Source organism: Chelonoidis abingdonii, chromosome 9, assembly GCF_003597395.2.
Source record: "Chelonoidis abingdonii isolate Lonesome George chromosome 9, CheloAbing_2.0, whole genome shotgun sequence".
In the NCBI taxonomy this organism is placed as follows: domain Eukaryota; kingdom Metazoa; phylum Chordata; order Testudines; family Testudinidae; genus Chelonoidis; species Chelonoidis abingdonii.
The window spans coordinates 51,238,524-51,256,828 of record NC_133777.1 but is presented as its reverse complement, the minus strand read 5'-3'; the positions used below and the strand labels follow the sequence as shown (position 1 = coordinate 51,256,828).

The window sequence follows — 18,305 nt, the reverse complement described above, 5'->3', positions numbered from 1 at the left end:
CTGGCTCCCTTGACGCCTTTGAGGAGCAGTGGGCGTTGTCCGGGGTTCTCTGCTCGGTGTCCCCATCCGGTTCCCTTAGTTTAGCCCTCTGACCTCACTCCTGATCCTGTTTTTTTCATTCGTTGTCCCACGTAATTATTTGGTATTCTAGCCCTGTGGATCCTCCCCTTAGGCTGGGGGGAGGTCCTTTAGAAGTGGACGGGCTTCACCCGCCCACCCCTGGGATGCCAATAGGCTAACATACCTGTTCCTCAGAACTTTACTGTAGCCATCTGGCCTTGCCCCATCACACTTCTTATGTCTTATGACCACTAAGACCTTTGAATCATTCACAGAGCATTTAACAAATCTGAGTCCTGGAGGAAAGGGGAGAATGGAGCACGGGTCCCTGATCTTGGTGTGGTGACTATGTCAATGATATAGTCTATGTCAATTGACATTTTCATCATACAGATCTAAGGGAAGACCATTTGTATAATGACTGACTATGGTACAATGAAAGATTTTCAGTTCCTCCTCCTGCCCATGAACAATTTCAGTGATGAAGTAATTATCCCTGAGAGGCAGAAATCAGATCACTCTGAAACTTGCAAATGAAATATTTTTAATGACAACTTACTTTTCAGTAATGAAAACTTCCTCAAAGTACAAGGGGTTTGAATCCATATCTATCTTTTTTAAATTTCAGAATCACGATTAATAAGGTGGTGATAAGGGATAGGAGAGGCTGCATTATATGTTCTTTTAATCTAGTGCATTTCTGAAATCTGCTTTTAACTTTTCACTCCATATGCCACACTATGGGATCCAATACACAGTCTCTCTAATTTCTCCTCTCTTCTTCTATTCCCACATAGCACTTTCTTTTTCACATATCACAGGCGCATGACTACCACTCTGGCAATTGTGAAATCCAGATGGGGGATTACCAAATTGCCCTTCATCTTTAAACTATGGAAGAAGAGAATTTTCTTTGTAAATTCATTTGATGGATGTTAGTATTCTGAATAATGATAGAAACAGGATAGCAAAAGATTCTTAGGAATTTAGAAACACATACATCAGTGCTTAATACTTGGGACTTTTGTGAAAACATCTTCCACTGAAGCTGAGAGATTGGGGAATAGTGAGAGAGGGACTCTGGTGGTGGTGTGATGGGTGGGGCACATTACATTTGTATTATATTCATGTTGCTGCTGGGAGAGTGCTGTTTTCTGTGGGTAATTGCCAGAGTCTGTTTATGTAAGAAAGCAACGTTAAGAGTTTGTCAAAGGTGCCCAGAGCTTGGGTTGTGTGCTCTTATGTAAGGTTGTATGAACAGGCAAAATAAATTGTGCTTCCTGCTGTTCCAGGAAAACAAAGCTCCACCTGTCTTCAGTTCTCATTAACAGGTTCAACTAACCTACACGGCTTTTGCAATTAATTCCATCAGTTTAGAAGGCATATATTTCCAACAGTTTCCAGTCTGTCATTAATCCTTAATCACACATTACTCAGTAACATTGGCAACTGTGACTCAGGAAGTGCAAGACCCAGGACTGTGAATGCTCCAGGCTCTTTGTACCCTCTCCCCAAGACCTGGCTCTATGCTTTTTCCATTGATATTGCTTATATGGAAGGTGCAGCCTTCCAACCTTGCACCTGCATTCAACAGGGAAAGTCATCTTCAGAGAGACGTTTCTCCTTCCATTGTATTGTTTTGTTTATGTGTAGAAAAGTCATGTTTTCTTATTATCCCTTAGTAGGGAACTAAGGGAACAAGATTGTAAACATTGGCTGATGACATCAAAATTGATAACATCTATACATCAAGAGTCTAATAACCTCTCTTGTATGAGAAAATCCTCTGTTAGCCAGCTGCCTCTCCCAACCCTTTTCTCTCTGAAAGCTAGCTCAGTAACAAATTCCCTCTGGCTGGGCCTGGACCTTCTCTGAGCAGTCACTTTTTATTCATCTTGATGTAGAATTATTTACTTGGAAACTATTCCAGACTTTTCCATTACTCTGGTGGGCCCAATGCTGCAGGGTGCTGAACATCTTTTCCAGGGTGTGAGCCTTGTAGTTCCTACTGCAGTCTTTTTTTGTTTTAATCCATTCCCCACATAGCAGCTGACATGCATTTTAGCACATTTACTATTGTTTCGTCCCCCTTTTCTTTGTTCCCTGTCACCCTCTAACTTTCTTTTCCTTATAGAGGAGAAACCACTGGATCTACTACTAACTGATAAGAGGGAGTGTAATAGAGAAGTGAGTGTAGTAGAGAAGCTTTGAAGTAGTGTCCATGAACTACAACACAATATGAATGCAAAATAGTGAGGATTGGGTCACAAGGAGGCAGCGTGGCAAGGAACAGGTTCCCAGGAGGCGGCGTGGCAAGGAAGAGGTTCCCAGGAGGCAGCGTGGAGGAAGGGGTTCCCAGAAGGTAGCATGACGAGGAAGAGGTTCCCAGGAGGCGGTGTGGTGAGGAAGAGATTCCCAGGAAGCAGCATGATGAGGAAGGGGTTCCCAGGAGGCGACATGGCGAGGAAGAGGTTCCCAAGAAGTGGTGTGGTGAGGAAGAGGTTGCCAGGAGGTGGAGTGGAGGAAGGGGTTCCCAGGAGGCGCCGTGATGAGGAAGGGGTTCCCAGGAGGCGGTGTGGCGAAGAAGGGTTTCCGAGGAGGAGGCATGGCGAGGAAGGGGCTCCCAGGAGCCAGCGTGGAGGAAGGAGCTCCCAGGAGGTGGGGTGGCGAGGAAGGGGTTCCCAGGAGGTGACAGGGAGGAAGGAGTTCCCAGGAGGCGGCGTGGCAAAGAGAGGTTTCCCAGGAGGAGGCGTGGGGAGGAAGGGGCTCCCAGGAGGCGGCATGGCTAGGTAAGGAATGGTTCACGGAAGGTGGCATAGCCAGGGATAGGTTAATAGTGTAGTGAGGAATGGAGTCACAGGAGGCAGCATAGCCAGGAATGGGTTAATAAATGAATGGGTTCACAGGGCACAACAGGACCAGGGGATTGGATTTCAGCAAAACAAATATTGAGAAATTAAGACTGGGGCCCTGTCTAAAACCCACTGAGTCACTGGTAAGACTCTTTGGCTCTATCAGGAGTTGGACCAGGGCCCTTGGGAGTAAATATAATGGGAGGAATGAAATAAAATCCATCTGTCTAGCAAAGGCTGCCAAATCCTAAAATGGATCATGAGTGCAGTGGAGGGCAATGTGCCCCTCTCGAGCTTGTGGGGGGCAGGGCAGCTGTTCCAGGGTAGTCATTCAGAATGGAGCCAGGCATAAGAATCATGGACATCCCGCCACAGGTTCTCTGCTAGTAGAGTGCAGCTTTAGGTTCAGGACAGGTGTCTTTTGGAACCCTGCTAGGGGAGATTGCCCAAGAGACATGGTGCCTTGGCCCAAACCCTCCTTGCCCAGTACTGCTCACGCTTTAGGCTGTCTTAAGTAGCTCCAGTTACTTTGTGCCCTCCCCTGCAGGTAGACGTTGCATCACTGGGAGCCTGCAGCCTGGAATCTACCATCAAGGCCAGCCAGAATGAAGGCACAACAGACTAATTTTCAAAAGGGGAAAGAAAAGGGATGCCTTCCAATGTCTGCTCCATAAGCCTGACTTCCACTTCAAGAAAAACGACAGGATAATTATTCAAAAAAAACGACCCACTCGACATCTGGAGAATAGTGGAACTGTAAGCAGCTATGGGTTTCTGCAGTGTAAATCTTCCCAGATGACATTGATCACTGTCTTTGACAGAACAATTAAATCAGTGGCCAAAATGAAAGCAGCACATGTAATGGGTCCAACTGAGGCTGGCACTTGCGTTGGGGGAAGAAGGAGGAGCACTCAAAGGCAGGGTCACACTCCCTGTACTCTGAGGGCAGGGATTGCTCCCACCTTGACCCCCCTCCCCATGGAGGGGACTTGGGGAAGCAGGCTGCACCACCCTAAAGACAGCGTAGGCTATGTACAAGCCCCTGTGCACTGAGAAGTTTGTGTCTGAAATGCAGCTCCCTACCTGAATACAGCTCTGCAGCAGCCCCAGGATGTTTCAGTGCCTAATTGGCACAATTTGGCTCAGTGTGTTTTGACTTCAGTGATGTCTTTGTTACACTATCTCCCGAAAACTCACTCTCAGAACTAGTCCCAATTGGCTCAGACAGGAGTACAGTCACATGGATTAGTTACCGCTGGAGGACCAAAGATAAATTGTGGGGAGGGGCTTAATAGGTAGTTCAGGGAGCGGGGCTGGTGCTGGTGCTGGTGCTGGTCCTGGTCCTGTCTAACATCTTCTTTCATGATCTGGAAGAAGGAGTTAGTGACGCATTTGTATAATCTACAGAAGATACTAAAATGCACTCACTCAGGCTGGCTTTAAATTGGGCAGTCCCACTCTGTCCTTTATTGTCAGTGTTATGGTGGCTGATGGTGTCTCCTTCAGTGAAGAGTTATATATTATTTGTATTGCGGTAACACCTAGCAGCCCCAGTCATGGCCCAGAACGCATTGTGCTAGGCACTGTATAAATACAAAACAAAAGGATAGGTCATGCCCCAAAGAGCTGATAATCATTTAATATTTGTGGTTCTGTTTTAGAGCAAACTCCCGTGACAGTGTTTGAAGCACTGTCACAACAGGCAGCTCTTATTTTCATAGACACATAATGGAAAAGCCCTACTAGCCCATCTTCTGCCCTAGTGGGATTCAGGGCCTTCCGGGGGGGGGGGGCAAGTGGGGCAATTTGCCCCAGGTCCCGGGCCCTGCAGGGGCCCCCATGAGAATATAGTATTCTATAATACTGCAACTTTTTTTTTTTTATGGAAGGGGCCCCTGAAATTGCTTTGCCCCAGGCCCCCTGAATCCTCTGGGCAGCCCTGCTAGGATTGTTCCCTGCAGTCCACTGACCATTACATTACTGCATGTCCCAAATGATGGTGCTTCCGTCACTTTGCTTAGGAGACCATTTCTCAGTCTAACAGAAGGCCCAGCTAGAAACGCTCTCCCGATATTCAGCCTTAATTGAGTCTGCTTATTTAAAAACCATGAAAAAAATTTCCTACATCCTAAATGGTTGGATTGGCTTCTATAACAGAAATGGAATGAAAGTGCTAGATTGATAATAAAGAGTTCGGGATGGAGCAGATAGGCCCCACGCTGGCACTGAGAGCATTGAGGAGAGCTTATGGATTCAGCCAGCCCCATCCTGCTACACCGGCAACAAATGACCAGCATGGAGAGAGGAGTTAAAAGAAGGAGGCCTAGTCCAGTTCAGGGCTGACCAGGAAGGAGAGCAGAGCTCTGCCTCTTCCTGGATGAGGGAAACCTGGTTGCAGATAAGAGCCTGAGCCAATGTGCTACCTGAATGCACCTCCCCATGGATGGGATGTGTAGCTCAAGGAAGACAGACTAAAAGGATTAACTGCATAGTGAAAAGCTCTGCGTAGAAGGGCAGGATCTTCTTGACCAGTCCTCGGGTGACCCTGATTTTAAGTTAACTGTCATCCTTTTATTTTGGACTCTGCTACCCTGGAAGGGGTAGGATTCAAACGTGCCATAGCTGGAGGGGCAGCATCCAACAATGGGGACCTGCAGCTGGGTGCACAAGCCGGGGGGAGGGAGGGGAGGTTGCCTAGGCAGCCTGATTACAGGGCTCAATCCTACCATCATTATTTTATTGTAGGCACAGACACACACACATAGATAATAGGTTCCTGCTCCAAATAAACTTCCAATGTAAATAACAGATTTACTGTTGTCTTCCATGTGACTAATTTCATGAGTCATATGAGTAAAGATTGCACAATCAGGCCCTCAGCCTTTTCTGACAAAGAAAACAATTAAGATTTTTGGAACTCCTATAAAATCAAGACTGGAAACAATCAACCACCGAAGTGGACATTTCAATTATGCAGAATTCCACCCACAATCTGCAGACACCATAAAGGCAGCCAGTCTGGCCCAAAATATTTATATGCAAAAGCATACACAGATGAAAGATAGGATTGCCTAGAAGTTACAGTATGAGATTAGGAGGCCAGACACTTGTGTTCTGTTTCTGGCAATCCCTGACTTGCTAAGTAACTTTGGGCAACTCACTGTCTCCACTTAGCCATACATAAAATGGGTATAACAAGCAGCTATTGATTTATGTTGAGGGAAACATCTGGATCTATTGACTGAGGAAAACACGCACACAGTGGGCCAGACTAATCCCAGGTGTATTCTGTGGAGCTCCTGAACTACCATAATGTTGGCTTGTCACTAGTCTCACAAACATGGGGCATCTCGAGAAGGGGGTGGCAGCAATGAATTTGCGAGGAGCTCCCTCCTCTGCTTCCTCTTCTTCCAGACTGTGGAAAGGCTAGGAGCTCTTTTAGAAATAAGAACTGAAGAAAGACAGGCACTTTCTCCTGTAATACTGATACCCTTTAAATTCCAACCAGATCAGTCTCCTCCTCTTCCCCACTGGAGGGAATTTGATAGTCACTTAGCGTTATTTATCTCTCTCCATGAATATTGCACACACACACATAAGTGGAACCAGATTCAGAGAGGAAAAGCAGGACACCGCTTCACTGTGCCCTTCCTTTCTGTCTCTGTCATACCTATTTTGAAGGGCATCACCAATAATCATAATCCTGTTATCTTTTAATGCCTTCCTTATCTCATCATCAAATTTCATTCCACTGTCTGGCCTGCAGTGAAGGTGCATAGTGCACTAACATTCTAAGTCCTCTAATCCTTCTGTTATTTCAACCCAAATTGATTCATTATGGCTCTCTTGCGCTGACAAGTGCAATTCCTTCCACTATACATTTTCACTGACATAGAACTATACCTCCGGCTTCCTTTCTCCTCTGTTATTCCAGGTGGCATTGAAATCTAAATTCATTCAGGTCTTTCACACTACTGTGACTCTTGCTTTCTGCATAACATTATCTCACTTTTTAATTTATATTTCAGGAGTTTCAAATATTTTACTTGGAATAGCTAATCTAGCCAGAATCTAGAGACATGAAAAAATATTGCATCAGGTTCTGGCCTACTCAGGGGACAGGTAATGTGATATGGACCCTTTCATCAAGATGACCTCAATTCTGGAAAGCATTCCGATTCAGGAGAGTACTTACGCATGTTTAACTTTAAGCATGTGCTTAAGTCCCACTGAAATAAAAAATTTGCAGATGACTCAAAATTATTAGGTCAGTGAAGCCTGTGAGGCACTTCAGAGGGACTCAATGAAGTTGGTGAACAAGCAACACAAAGCAGATAAAATTCAATGCACAGGATAATGCACATCTAAAAGATTAACCTGAATTACTTCTTCGCATAAGTAGGCTCTGTATAAACTGTAACAGTGCAGAACAAAGACATGTGGATCATTATACACAGCTTAATTAAGACCTGTACTCAATGTACAGCCGTGTTCAAAAGTAACCAAGATATTAGGATTTGTGAAAATATTGAAAATATTATACAAATCAATGGTTTGCTCACACCTGGAATAATACTTTTTGTTTCAGTCACAAATATCTTCAAAGGATATAGCAGAAATAAAAAGGGTTCAGAGATAGATGACAAAAATTATGAGAGGCTTGCAAAGATTTGTGTTTTGAAAGACTCAGACTTTAGAAAGGAAATAAGTAAGAGGGGACACAATAAATATATACAAAATAATAAATGATGTAGAGAAGAAAAAATGGGTGCTTGTACTTACCCTTTCTCATAATAAAAGAATCAGGGGACATGCAATGAGACTGAAAGTTAGCATATTTAAATTGGTAAAATTACACACACATACACTTACTTACTTACTGGCATAATGAACCTGTGGAATGCACTGCCACTAGATATTATTGTGGCCAAGAACTTAATAAGATTCGACAATGGATTATATTTTTACAGTTACTCCTCACTTAATGTCATCCTGGTTAATATTGTTTCATTGTTACATCACTGATCTATTAGAGAACATGCTTGTTTAAAGTTGCGCAATGTTTGCTTATAATGTTGTTTGGCCGTGGGGGCTTGGAACCAGGGTGGGCCGGCAGCCTCCTATCAGCTCCCCTCCACCCCCACCAGCACCCAGGAGCACCGCCAGCTTTTTTGCTGCCCTAGGCGGCGAAAGGTCCCGCCCCCGAAATGCTGCCCCTGACAGAGGTGGTGGAAGGTCTGGACACTGCAGTTGCCACCCCCCAAATGTTAGTGCCGCGGTCGCCTAATGGGTTGTGCCAGCCACGCCAGCGCCTCCCACCTGCCGGTGGCCCCACGGATCAGCAACTCCCCCATCCCTCCTCATTCCTCCTGCCTGCAGCAATCAGCTGTTTCACAGCATTCAGGAGGCTGGGGGGAGGGGGAGCGAAGACACAGGGTGCTCAGCGGGAATGGATGGAGCAGCGGCGGGAAGAAGCAGGTTGGGGGTGGAGTGGGGCAGGGCCTTGGCGGAAGGGGTTGCAGCAGGGGTGGGCCTGGGGCAGAGCTGGGGATTGAGCACCCCCTGGCACTTTGGAAAGAACAGCAAAAGGAGCAGCTGGATGATCCACCCTCTTTCACCCTCTGACTCCACCACCTCAACCAAGCTTCACAATCATCATTGCTGAGTACAGTATTATACTGTTTTTTTAAAAAAAATGTTTAAAAATTATACTGTATATGTATATAATGTATCCCATGGAAAAAATGCCCTGGAACCTGACCCTCCCCTATTTACATTAATTCTTATGGGGAAATTGGATTAGCTTAACATCGTTTCGCTTAAAGCCGTATTTTTCAAGAACATTACAACATTAAGCGAGGAGTTGCTGTATATGGATAATTGTATGATATAAATCCTTATGTACTGGGGCATAACCTGACCTCTAAATGTAAGAGGGTTAGAAAAATACTTCTCCTATGGACAAATTTTTTTATAAAATTGTCCAGTATGAGTTTTCTTGTACCTGCCTTCAAAGCACCTGGTACTGTCCAGTATCAAGAGGCAAGATACTAGACTAGGTGCATCACAGGTCTAATCAGATACAGCACTCCTATGTAATTCTCTGTGGTATTATATCTTTGCTGAAACAACAATTTTCCTCTTTTAATATAGTCTCATACAGGCCACAGTGACACCATACATGTCAGAGGAATGTTTAAAGAATAACCTGGTAGAACTGAATTCTGTTCTGAGAAAGGACAGGAGATGGTGTTATGATGCCATCCAGTGGTAGTGTGACATCAATACTTCTAGCATGTATAATGACATGATGAGCCAGCCAACAGGAAGTAGGAGTATGAGCTTGGTTCCAGATGAGCAGAGCCATGTGTAGGATATAGTCCTGGAGTTCCAAGAGGTGTCAGAGAAGTCAGGTGACTGCAGCATTGTACACCTGCTGACACAGGAAATTGTGACAATCAAGCAGCAGAAGAACATACAGCAGCAAATGTGTAAATAAAAGAAATAAGAGGAGGCAAAGCAGGATGGGGAAGCACCCAGCCGAGGATCCTCTGCTTTCCTCAGGCCAGGCGCAGAGGTTGACCTCAGGTATATTGGTGTATAGATAGACACCACTATACCTGAAATCATGCGCCTAACTCACTTAAGTATTTTTGAACATTTTACCCTTGGGTTCCCCCTCTCTTCTTCAAGGAGCTCTTTAGGTCAATATACAACAGAAATTTCAGACAGTCACATATTCCCTGAAAGATTTAAGATTACACTGATTGGAGGAAAATACTGACAGAAAAGGGAATTAATGTTCATATTATAGCTCAGGACAAAAATCCTCAAAGAATGATAAATCAGTAAGATGTTTTAATTGTAGGTGACTTTGATACAGAAGCCATGTAAATGACAGAGCCCTTCTATTGACTGTTAGAACAGTTATACAAGTATGATTGTCGTCATGCTCCAGTACCTAACCAATGGTGGAATTTAAAAAAGGAATGACAAAGCTGATTTTCAGGAAGGGTAGGAGAGAGAAATACAGAGCTGCATTCATGCATTTTATGAGAAAAATTGCATAGCTGGTTTAAAAAAATGTCTTTTTGTGTCCTTGGTACAGGTGCTGTGCTTCTTGGGGCTACAGATGACAGTATTCTTCTATCCAACATTATCAGCCCAAGACATGAGAAAAGGCAAGACCTTCTTGAAGAACAAAGACACAATTTAAAGTTGTCTTGGGAAGAAGTGAATCACTTAGGCAGATGTCATACAAAATACTTCAAGTTTCATAAGGATATGATAATCCATAAAATATTGGTTGAGGGTTAAGCACCAGACCCAGCAACCTGACATTTTTCAGCCTTAAATGGCAAGCCCAGTATGTGGTTGTCTTCAACACCCTGAACTTGATCTTGACTGCAAATTTTAATCAAATTATTTCCACGCATGATCCCCAGCTGCATAACAGAATGATGGAGGCATCTCGTTATTTTAAGGCCAGTGCTTTCTTTCAATTAATAATCTCTGGGAAAATCACCGTAGCTTATATCTGTCTTTCTTTTTTGCTTTGAAGAATAATATTAAATTTTCATAAATATAAAAACTACAGGGAAATACATTTAATAGTATTCTCTTGTTTAAAAAAACTCAGTCAACCATCCTTTTCCAGAATGCCATTGTTGGACAACATTGAAGATAAAAACTTGGACATCCCAAAGGTCTTGCAGATCAGTGATGAGTCTTTCCCCCATGGGCCAGAATGTTTCCAGTCCTTGTTGCCGAGTTCTAAGAAGCCATAATAAGAGGACAGAAGCCCCCAGAGTGCCTGAGATTCAGAGAGGCAGGACTGATGTCAAGTCATTTCTGATAACAGTGGCTCATATCAGCATCTTCAGATTCTTATGTGGAAGGTACTGCAAAGAAAAAAGAGATTAAGAGGTATCAACACTTGTCATTATACAAGGGATTTTCTTGAAGAGCCCATTTTAATGGAGAAAAGTGGGAAGGGATGGAACTGATCACTGGTCCAACATGCCCTTTATCCAAATATGGATGTTTCAGATGAAGGTGAACTGTGCCAACCGCACAGTGTTATATGTGAAAGGGAAACCCCTTCCTGATCCTGTAGTAATCAGTTTATACCATGAAGCATAAGTCTGGATTATACTTCCCTTAGACTGCCTAACAACTAAAGGGATCAGGTATCAAAATGATGAATGGATGATGGGATTAATAAACGTCTGCCATGTTGAAAGTTTCTACTGGTTTGAGAAATATTCCCTATACTTAAAATAGGGTGTTTTACTGGAAGCGCAAATATCTTCAATTGTTTTAGAAATGACCCTCAGAGAAAGATAGTGAGAAGCAGTGCTGACCACAAAACTATTCCACCATTTTTAAAATCCAGACACAGTATTTGACTTGCTGACTTTCTGCAGCAGGGAGTTCCCTTTCCAGTTTCAATCAGTGTGTGACAGGAAGGTAATTCATGGCACAAAATAATAGCTTATCTAGAGATGGCCCAGGGGAAGAAAGCTGAGATTCAAGTATGAACTCTTCCAAAACTTGGACCTGTCTAGATACAGGGGGAGTTTGGTTTCTCAGAGATGGGCCCAAGTAGAATGCTCAGGCTTGGTTATTGAGAGTTCAGTGGCAGAAGGTTTTGAGATCTGCTGTTTCAGTTTGGATCTAACTCATTATTTATCAGATGAGGGGTGTCAATGTGCAAATTGCATGCATTTAATTGTAGTGGCTAATTTACTTCTTCAAAAAAGCACTTAAGCATGTGTTGAAGTCCTATTTTGCTCAATCAGGTGCTAAAGTGCTTTGCTGAACTGGGGCCTTGGTCATTAATGACTGCCAGCATGGACACCTAGAACACCGCAGTATGACACTATTTTTCTACCTGCTGGAAGCAGGATCTTCTAGGAAAAGCTGTGTCGGTTGTTACATTGCCTTTCCTCTTTCTGCAGCTCAGTCAAGAAACAATGGGAAGGATTCATCCCAGATACAATTTCACTAAGTAACTGGAGATATGGCAGGAAAGACTGTTACCTGGTCTCCTCTATGCTTAGTGTTGTGTGTGTTTGGGGCTGGTGGGGATGTTCTGGCAGTTCTGCTGAATGTGGAGAAGTTTTTATTTGGGGCAATCTCAAGAGGTCATTATTGGTAGATTCCTTAGGTTGGGGTCTCAAAGTCCCGGCCCTCTGGCCCAGGGATGGTGCAAGGAAGTTTTGTGCCCTAGGGAAAACTTCCACCTTGCGCCCCTCCCCTACAGCCCTGTGGCAGCTCCCCGCCCCCCCTCCACCCTGAGGTGTCCCCCTTGCGGCAGCTCCCCTCCACCCTAAGCCCTCCCCCACCCCCGCAGCAGCTCCCTCCTCCTGGGAGCCGTGCAACACCTTCCCACCCCAGCTCACCTCTGCTCCGTGTCCTCCCTGAGCATGCCGCCTCTGCTTTAATTCTCCTCCCAGGCTTGCGGCGCCAAACAGATGATTGGCACTGCAAGTCTGGGAGGCAGGAGAAGTGGAGTAGCGACCGCAAGCTCGGGGTGGAACCTCTGTAAAAAAAAAATTGAGGGCATGTCTTTTTGTCACCCCCAAATCTTGGTGCCCTAGGCAACTGCCTAGTTCACCTTAATGGTAGTCCGGCCTTGCGCTGGCCATCTGTGACCCGAGAACCTCCTTACTGTGGCCCACAGAGGAGAGACACATGCAGCCACGCTGCTTGCAATGTCTGTTGCAGGTGCTGCCCCCCACAACTCCCATTGGCTGAGGGAGAGGGACAGAGATACCATCACTAGTGGCCGGGCAGAGTCAGCCATGGAGGCAGCGACACTTTTTTCCACAATGAATATAAACAAGTCAAAATGTCGAACACAACTGTCTGATGCACACCTTGCTGCAATCCTGAAGGTTTCAACTGATCAGTCACTGAGGCCAAATATCAACAAACTGACAGAACTGAAGCATTGCCAGATGTCTGGCAAACACTAAAAACCCTCTGGCAGGCTAAGAACTGTATAACATTGTATGGCAGTTTTATTATTTCTAAGAAATTCAAAATAAAAAATACAACATAAACGTTTTCTTTTCTGAACACCATCTTCAGTCACATTGTTGGCCCGCTGGGAGGATCTGAGGACTGGCACTGGCCCTAAGGTAAATTGAGTTTGAGACCCCTGCTTTAAGTGACTAATATTCAGCATTGGGTGGGGCTGGTATTATCTACTGTGGCTAGACTACAGGACAGCATGTTAACTTATTTGCCACTAAACATTACACAACTCCACAAAGCAAGAAGCTACCAGAGCTATTGACGATTAGACATATGGCACACAGAGGTATAGCCTGGTACATCACTGTGTTTGGCTTTTTGATGGGATAGCTAATAAAGAGGTTTGAGAGGTGCTCTGTCTTGTTCAAACCCTTGTCCTTTTTCAACAGGTACAGAGGGCCACAGACTGTGTGGGTTGGGAGGGGGAGTGGGAGAAGGAAGGGACAAGATTTTGGGAGGCAGAGAGCCAAGCTCTGCAGGGTCTCCTTGTACACGGCATTGCTTCTACTTCCCTGTCAATCATGCAGGAACACAGCTAGTGGATTCACCACTACATTAGGAAGCTTCTGCAGCCTCAGGACCGTAGTAATAACAGTCAGTATCATTATTCACATTTTACAGAGGGGGAAACTGAGACACAGAGAAGTGAAGTGACATGCTTAAGACCCAGCAGGGTGGTGACACCCAGGTCTCCTGACTTTTGGTCCAGTGCTTTTATACGCTAGGCTACACTGTTCAGTAATGGCCATGAAATGGCCTGGGAAGAGATTCTCTCTCTTGGCCTCCAGAAAGAAACCCAACTACTCAAACTGTGTGTTAAATGTCAGTACTTGGGGCATAGTGATGCTATTCTGAGGAGGGAAAGTGCTGCCCTTTAAAAAGATTTTCACCATATTATCATGGATGAACAACTCTGGAAGCCTGGCTTTACAGGGACACTTTTATAGAGGGGGAATGGATAGAAAGCATCACACAGCACAAGTTCAAACTCAAAACCTCAATGTACCATAAGAAAAAAATAGATGCATTTCCCAGTAGTAGTGTCATATTTTCCTTTTTCCTTGCAATAAAGCTAAGTAAACACAGGGTGGTAATATGTTCTTAAAGATACAACCAAAGCAGCTTCAGTTATGGAGTAACATAGCAGTAGTAATCTACTCCAATATTGTCACAACTATGATTTCTAGAGCCCCTTTGCATTGTATTGCAGTTGACCTCCAGAAGTTCTTCAAAACCACTAACCCAAGGCTCAGTCTACCAAGCTGTTCTTTAGAATTTTAATTAAAGAGACTTTTGGTTCCGGTTCTGGCTGTAAACCAGACTACAGAGTTATACACATGAATGGATGACAAGGTCAGCCAGTTTAGAACGCATCCCTGACGCTGGAAGATTTCATTAGTCTCTCAGCAATGACTACTGCGATGTCTAACACTCTCTTGTGTGTACAAGCCCAAATTCTGCTCTCACATACACTCATGTAAATCTGGAAAAACTCTGCTGATTTCAGTAGTATTGATCCGGATTTACACCAGTGAAACAGAGAAGAATTTATTCCAGAATACAGTATATACAGTAGAGTAACTGATTCATTCATAATTATGGTGCTGTAGGGGGTGGAGGGTGGAGTTACAAACCAATACCTATGGAACTCAGGGGAATCTTATATTCAAGCTCTGATTCAGACCAGAAATTTGCAAATGGCTACAATCTTTGTGCTGGACCGAATCAAGACCGTAGTACTGGATTTGAATGTTGCCACCTGAATCTGTCTCAAATAGAAAGACAAGAAGAAGGCAAACTCATTCTGGAGTTCATATGACATCGGTAGAATATAAACAAGTTACTGAGACCTGAGGTTGATGGAGCCTTAGCATCATGCTCAAGTTCTGAAATGACATCTGTACTTCCACTCCCTGGTATGGTTAAGATCCAGGGCTGGACTCTGCATTTGTACTTGCTAGTTATCTGTAGGACAAGTCCTGTCCCATCAAGTCCTGTGGTTTTTTGAGGGGGAGGGGTGGGGGAAAGGGAATGTCCATATTCCCAGAAATATCTGTTCAGTGAGCCAAATTCAGTCCTGGAATAAGATAGATGGAACTGCGCTGACCTCACGGTGGGAAGGCCTGCTAATACCAGTGCTTAATTTGCCCCAGTAGGTCCTCTGCAGCTTCAGAACATTTCAGGGTCCCTGAAAGGCCAGGTGAGACAGGTCTGTTTGTGTTTCTGTGAGGATTGCATGAGTGGGACCTCTGGGTCTGTCATCAGCCCTATGTTTGAAGTGTATTGAGTGGTTAATCCCTGCTGGTAGTGAGGGGGTGGAGTTAAGTAGAAAAGCTTAGTACAGAAGTCAGTTGCCAGCAAATTGAGCAGGTGAATAGGAGCAGCAAAGAGGGGAATTTAGAGAGGGAATGTGAAAGGCTTTCTTTCTCAGTACAGTTCTACATTCAGTACTGTGATGGCAAGCAATGGAACATTGGTTGTGAAGATTCTGAAAACAAAGTGCTGGCTAGGTAGGTGATATAAGGGCAAAAGTTTTGATTTGGTGGAACATTACCCATAGAAGATGGACCAGAAGGGGCTGCATAGTTTGGGCGGCCTCCATTCAGAAGAAGAAGAACCAACCTTCCAGAGGACAGTTTAGGTAGAATATCCGAGAGGGCATTAAACTAACAACAAAACAGGAGGATGAAAAGTAGGAACAAATGAAACCTCATGTAGTAGAAAATCCTGATGTCAAGAACAAACTTATTCAACCACTGAAGAGAAGAAATTCTTTAAATTGCCTATATCCCAAAGCCAGATGCCTGGGTAATAAACAAGAGGAATTGGAATTGCTCATTTATGAGCATTAATTTGATCTAGTTGGTATTACTGAATCTGGGTGGGAAGAGCCATATGATTAGAATGTTACAATCAATGGTTATGACCGATTAAGGAAGCATTGAGTGGAATAAGGGGATGGGAAGTGGTATTCATAAAAAATGGCATTACCTGTTTCCAAGTCACTGACAACTCACAAGCAAATGATCTTGTACTTCATATAAAGAACAAGACTAGATACTAGTTGGTGTCTGCTGCTGAGCACCAAATCACACTAGGGAACAGGATGATTGGCTCTTTAAGCACCTATCTAAAATGTGTAGGAAAAAAAAGTTGTATTATCATGGAGGACTTAAACCTGAATGATATGTACTAACTAGAGGTCTCATGCTGCCAGTGCAATTTCCCTGCCCACCACCTGGAATATTATAGATGACAATTTTTTAACTCCAAAAGTATTGCATCCAACATAGGAAAATTCAATATTAGACCTCTTGACAAATAAAGAGGAAGTGATCACAGAATTAAAATTTAATGCTTGCTTAGATGAAAGTGATCATGACTTGATTGTATTTGTTATTTGCAAACAGAATAAATCCTCAACCAGTAATGTATATACTTGGTGCTTTAAAACAGTGTCTCTCAATCTTTCCAGACTACTGTAGCCCTCTCAGAAATCTGATTTGTCTCATTTTCACCTGACTTAAAAGCTACTTGCTTACAAAATCAGACATAAAAATACAAAAGCGTCACCACACACTATTACTGAAAAATTGCCTACTTTCTCATGTTTACCATATAATCATAAAATAAATCAATTGCTATATAAATATTGTACTTACATTTCAGTACATAGATCAGTATAAACAAGTCACTGTCTGTATGACATTTTAATTTATGCGTATCCCTGGTCGCTTTAAAAGGGCAAATTTCACAAAGCTGAAAATAATTATGAGCCAGATCAAATGGGAGAAAGAATGTAAACAGAAAAATATGAATGATAATTGAGAGCTGTTTAGGAACATTTCACTAGAGACTCAAAAAGCCACAATTCCAAAATTGAGAAAGAAGGCCATAATAAATAAATTAAAAAAAACAGGCTGGCTTAGAGGTAGTGAAAGCAAAAATAAAAATTAAAAACAATATAATAAATGAAAAAAGAGGAAGTTGATAGCAATGAATATGAACGAAAAGCTAGAAACTGCAGAAAACCAATAAGATATGCAAAAGGACACAGGGAGAATCTATTGCCAACAGAGTTAAGGACAGTCATAAGAAATTTTTCAGTGTATCTGGAAAAAAAGGAACCCTAACAATGGTATTGGTCCATTACTAGCTGGAACTAGTAGAACTGACAGCTGTAATGCAGAAATGTTCAATAAATATTTCTGTTCTGACTAGAATATTTGGGAAAAAAACAGATGATATATTCATATCAATTGAAGATGAAATATTTTCCACTCCAACAGTAGCTAAGGAAATGCTAGACAGTAACAACTGAAGTTAGACATTTTCAAATCAGCAGGTCCAGTTAACTTGCATCCAAGAGTTTTTAAAAGACCTGGCTCTGGAGCAACCTGGACCACTAATGCTGATTTTTAATAACTTCTAAAACTGGGGAAGCTCCAGAGGACTGGAAGAAAGTTAATGTTGTGACAAATAGCTTAAAAGGGTAACCAAGGTGACTTGAATTACTATAGATCTATGGGACTACATCGATCCCAAGTAAAAGAATTGAATGGCTGATATGGGACTTAATTAATAAAGAATGAAAGAAAGGTAATATAATGAATGCCAATCAACATGGGTTTATGGAAAATAGATCATGTCAAACTAGCTTGATATCATATTTGATAAGATTACAACTTTGGTTGATAAAGGTAACAATGTTGACAGAAGTTGGTCCAATAAATGGTACCTCATCCACTGTGTCTGTCTAGATGCCTCTGGTAAGGCATTTGACTTGGTGCCGCTGAAGCTAATCAAATTCAGACTGGAAGTAAAGAACAGATTTTTAACAGTTAGGGTAATGAACCACTGGGACAATTTATTGACGGCTATAGTGGATTCCAGAATTTTTAAAATCAGGATTGGATGTTTTCCTAAAAAATCTGCTCTAGCTCAATCACAGCTATTGGATTTGAAGTAGGAATTAATCCAAGGAAGCCCTATGCGTGTTTTGCAGCAGCTCTGACTAGATGATCAAAATGGTCTCTTCTGGCCTTAAAAATCTAAATCTATGGCACAGGCAGATATGGTGCACCCTAGTGTGGACCATTAGCCTGAAGACTGTAAAATACAGATTGCATTTGTCAAAGAGCTTCCAAATTACTGGTTTTGAAAAAAGGGATGCTAAACCAATTTCAGTTAAAACTCCAGGGCTAGCGTGCCTAGTAACTCCCCTAATCCCAATCCCCTTTAGCACTTTCAATAAGGCCAGGTCTACACTGCGACTTTAAATCGGTTTAATGGCCGATATACCGATTTAACGCTGTATCCGTTCACACGACGTCGTCATTAATATCGAGTTAA

General features: G+C 43.1%; 1 protein-coding gene across 1 annotated transcript in view; it reads right to left on the bottom strand.

The window, feature by feature from the left end:
- Positions 1-10,600: 10,600 nt before the first annotated feature.
- CIB2 (calcium and integrin binding family member 2) overlaps positions 10,601-18,305 on the bottom strand; it is a 118,711-nt gene continuing 111,006 nt past the window's right edge. Inside the window, exon 6 of the mRNA XM_032763080.2 lies at positions 10,601-10,813. Coding sequence (XP_032618971.1) covers positions 10,792-10,813 — 22 coding nt within the window. The 3' untranslated portion in view covers positions 10,601-10,791. The remainder of the gene's footprint in view (positions 10,814-18,305) is intronic.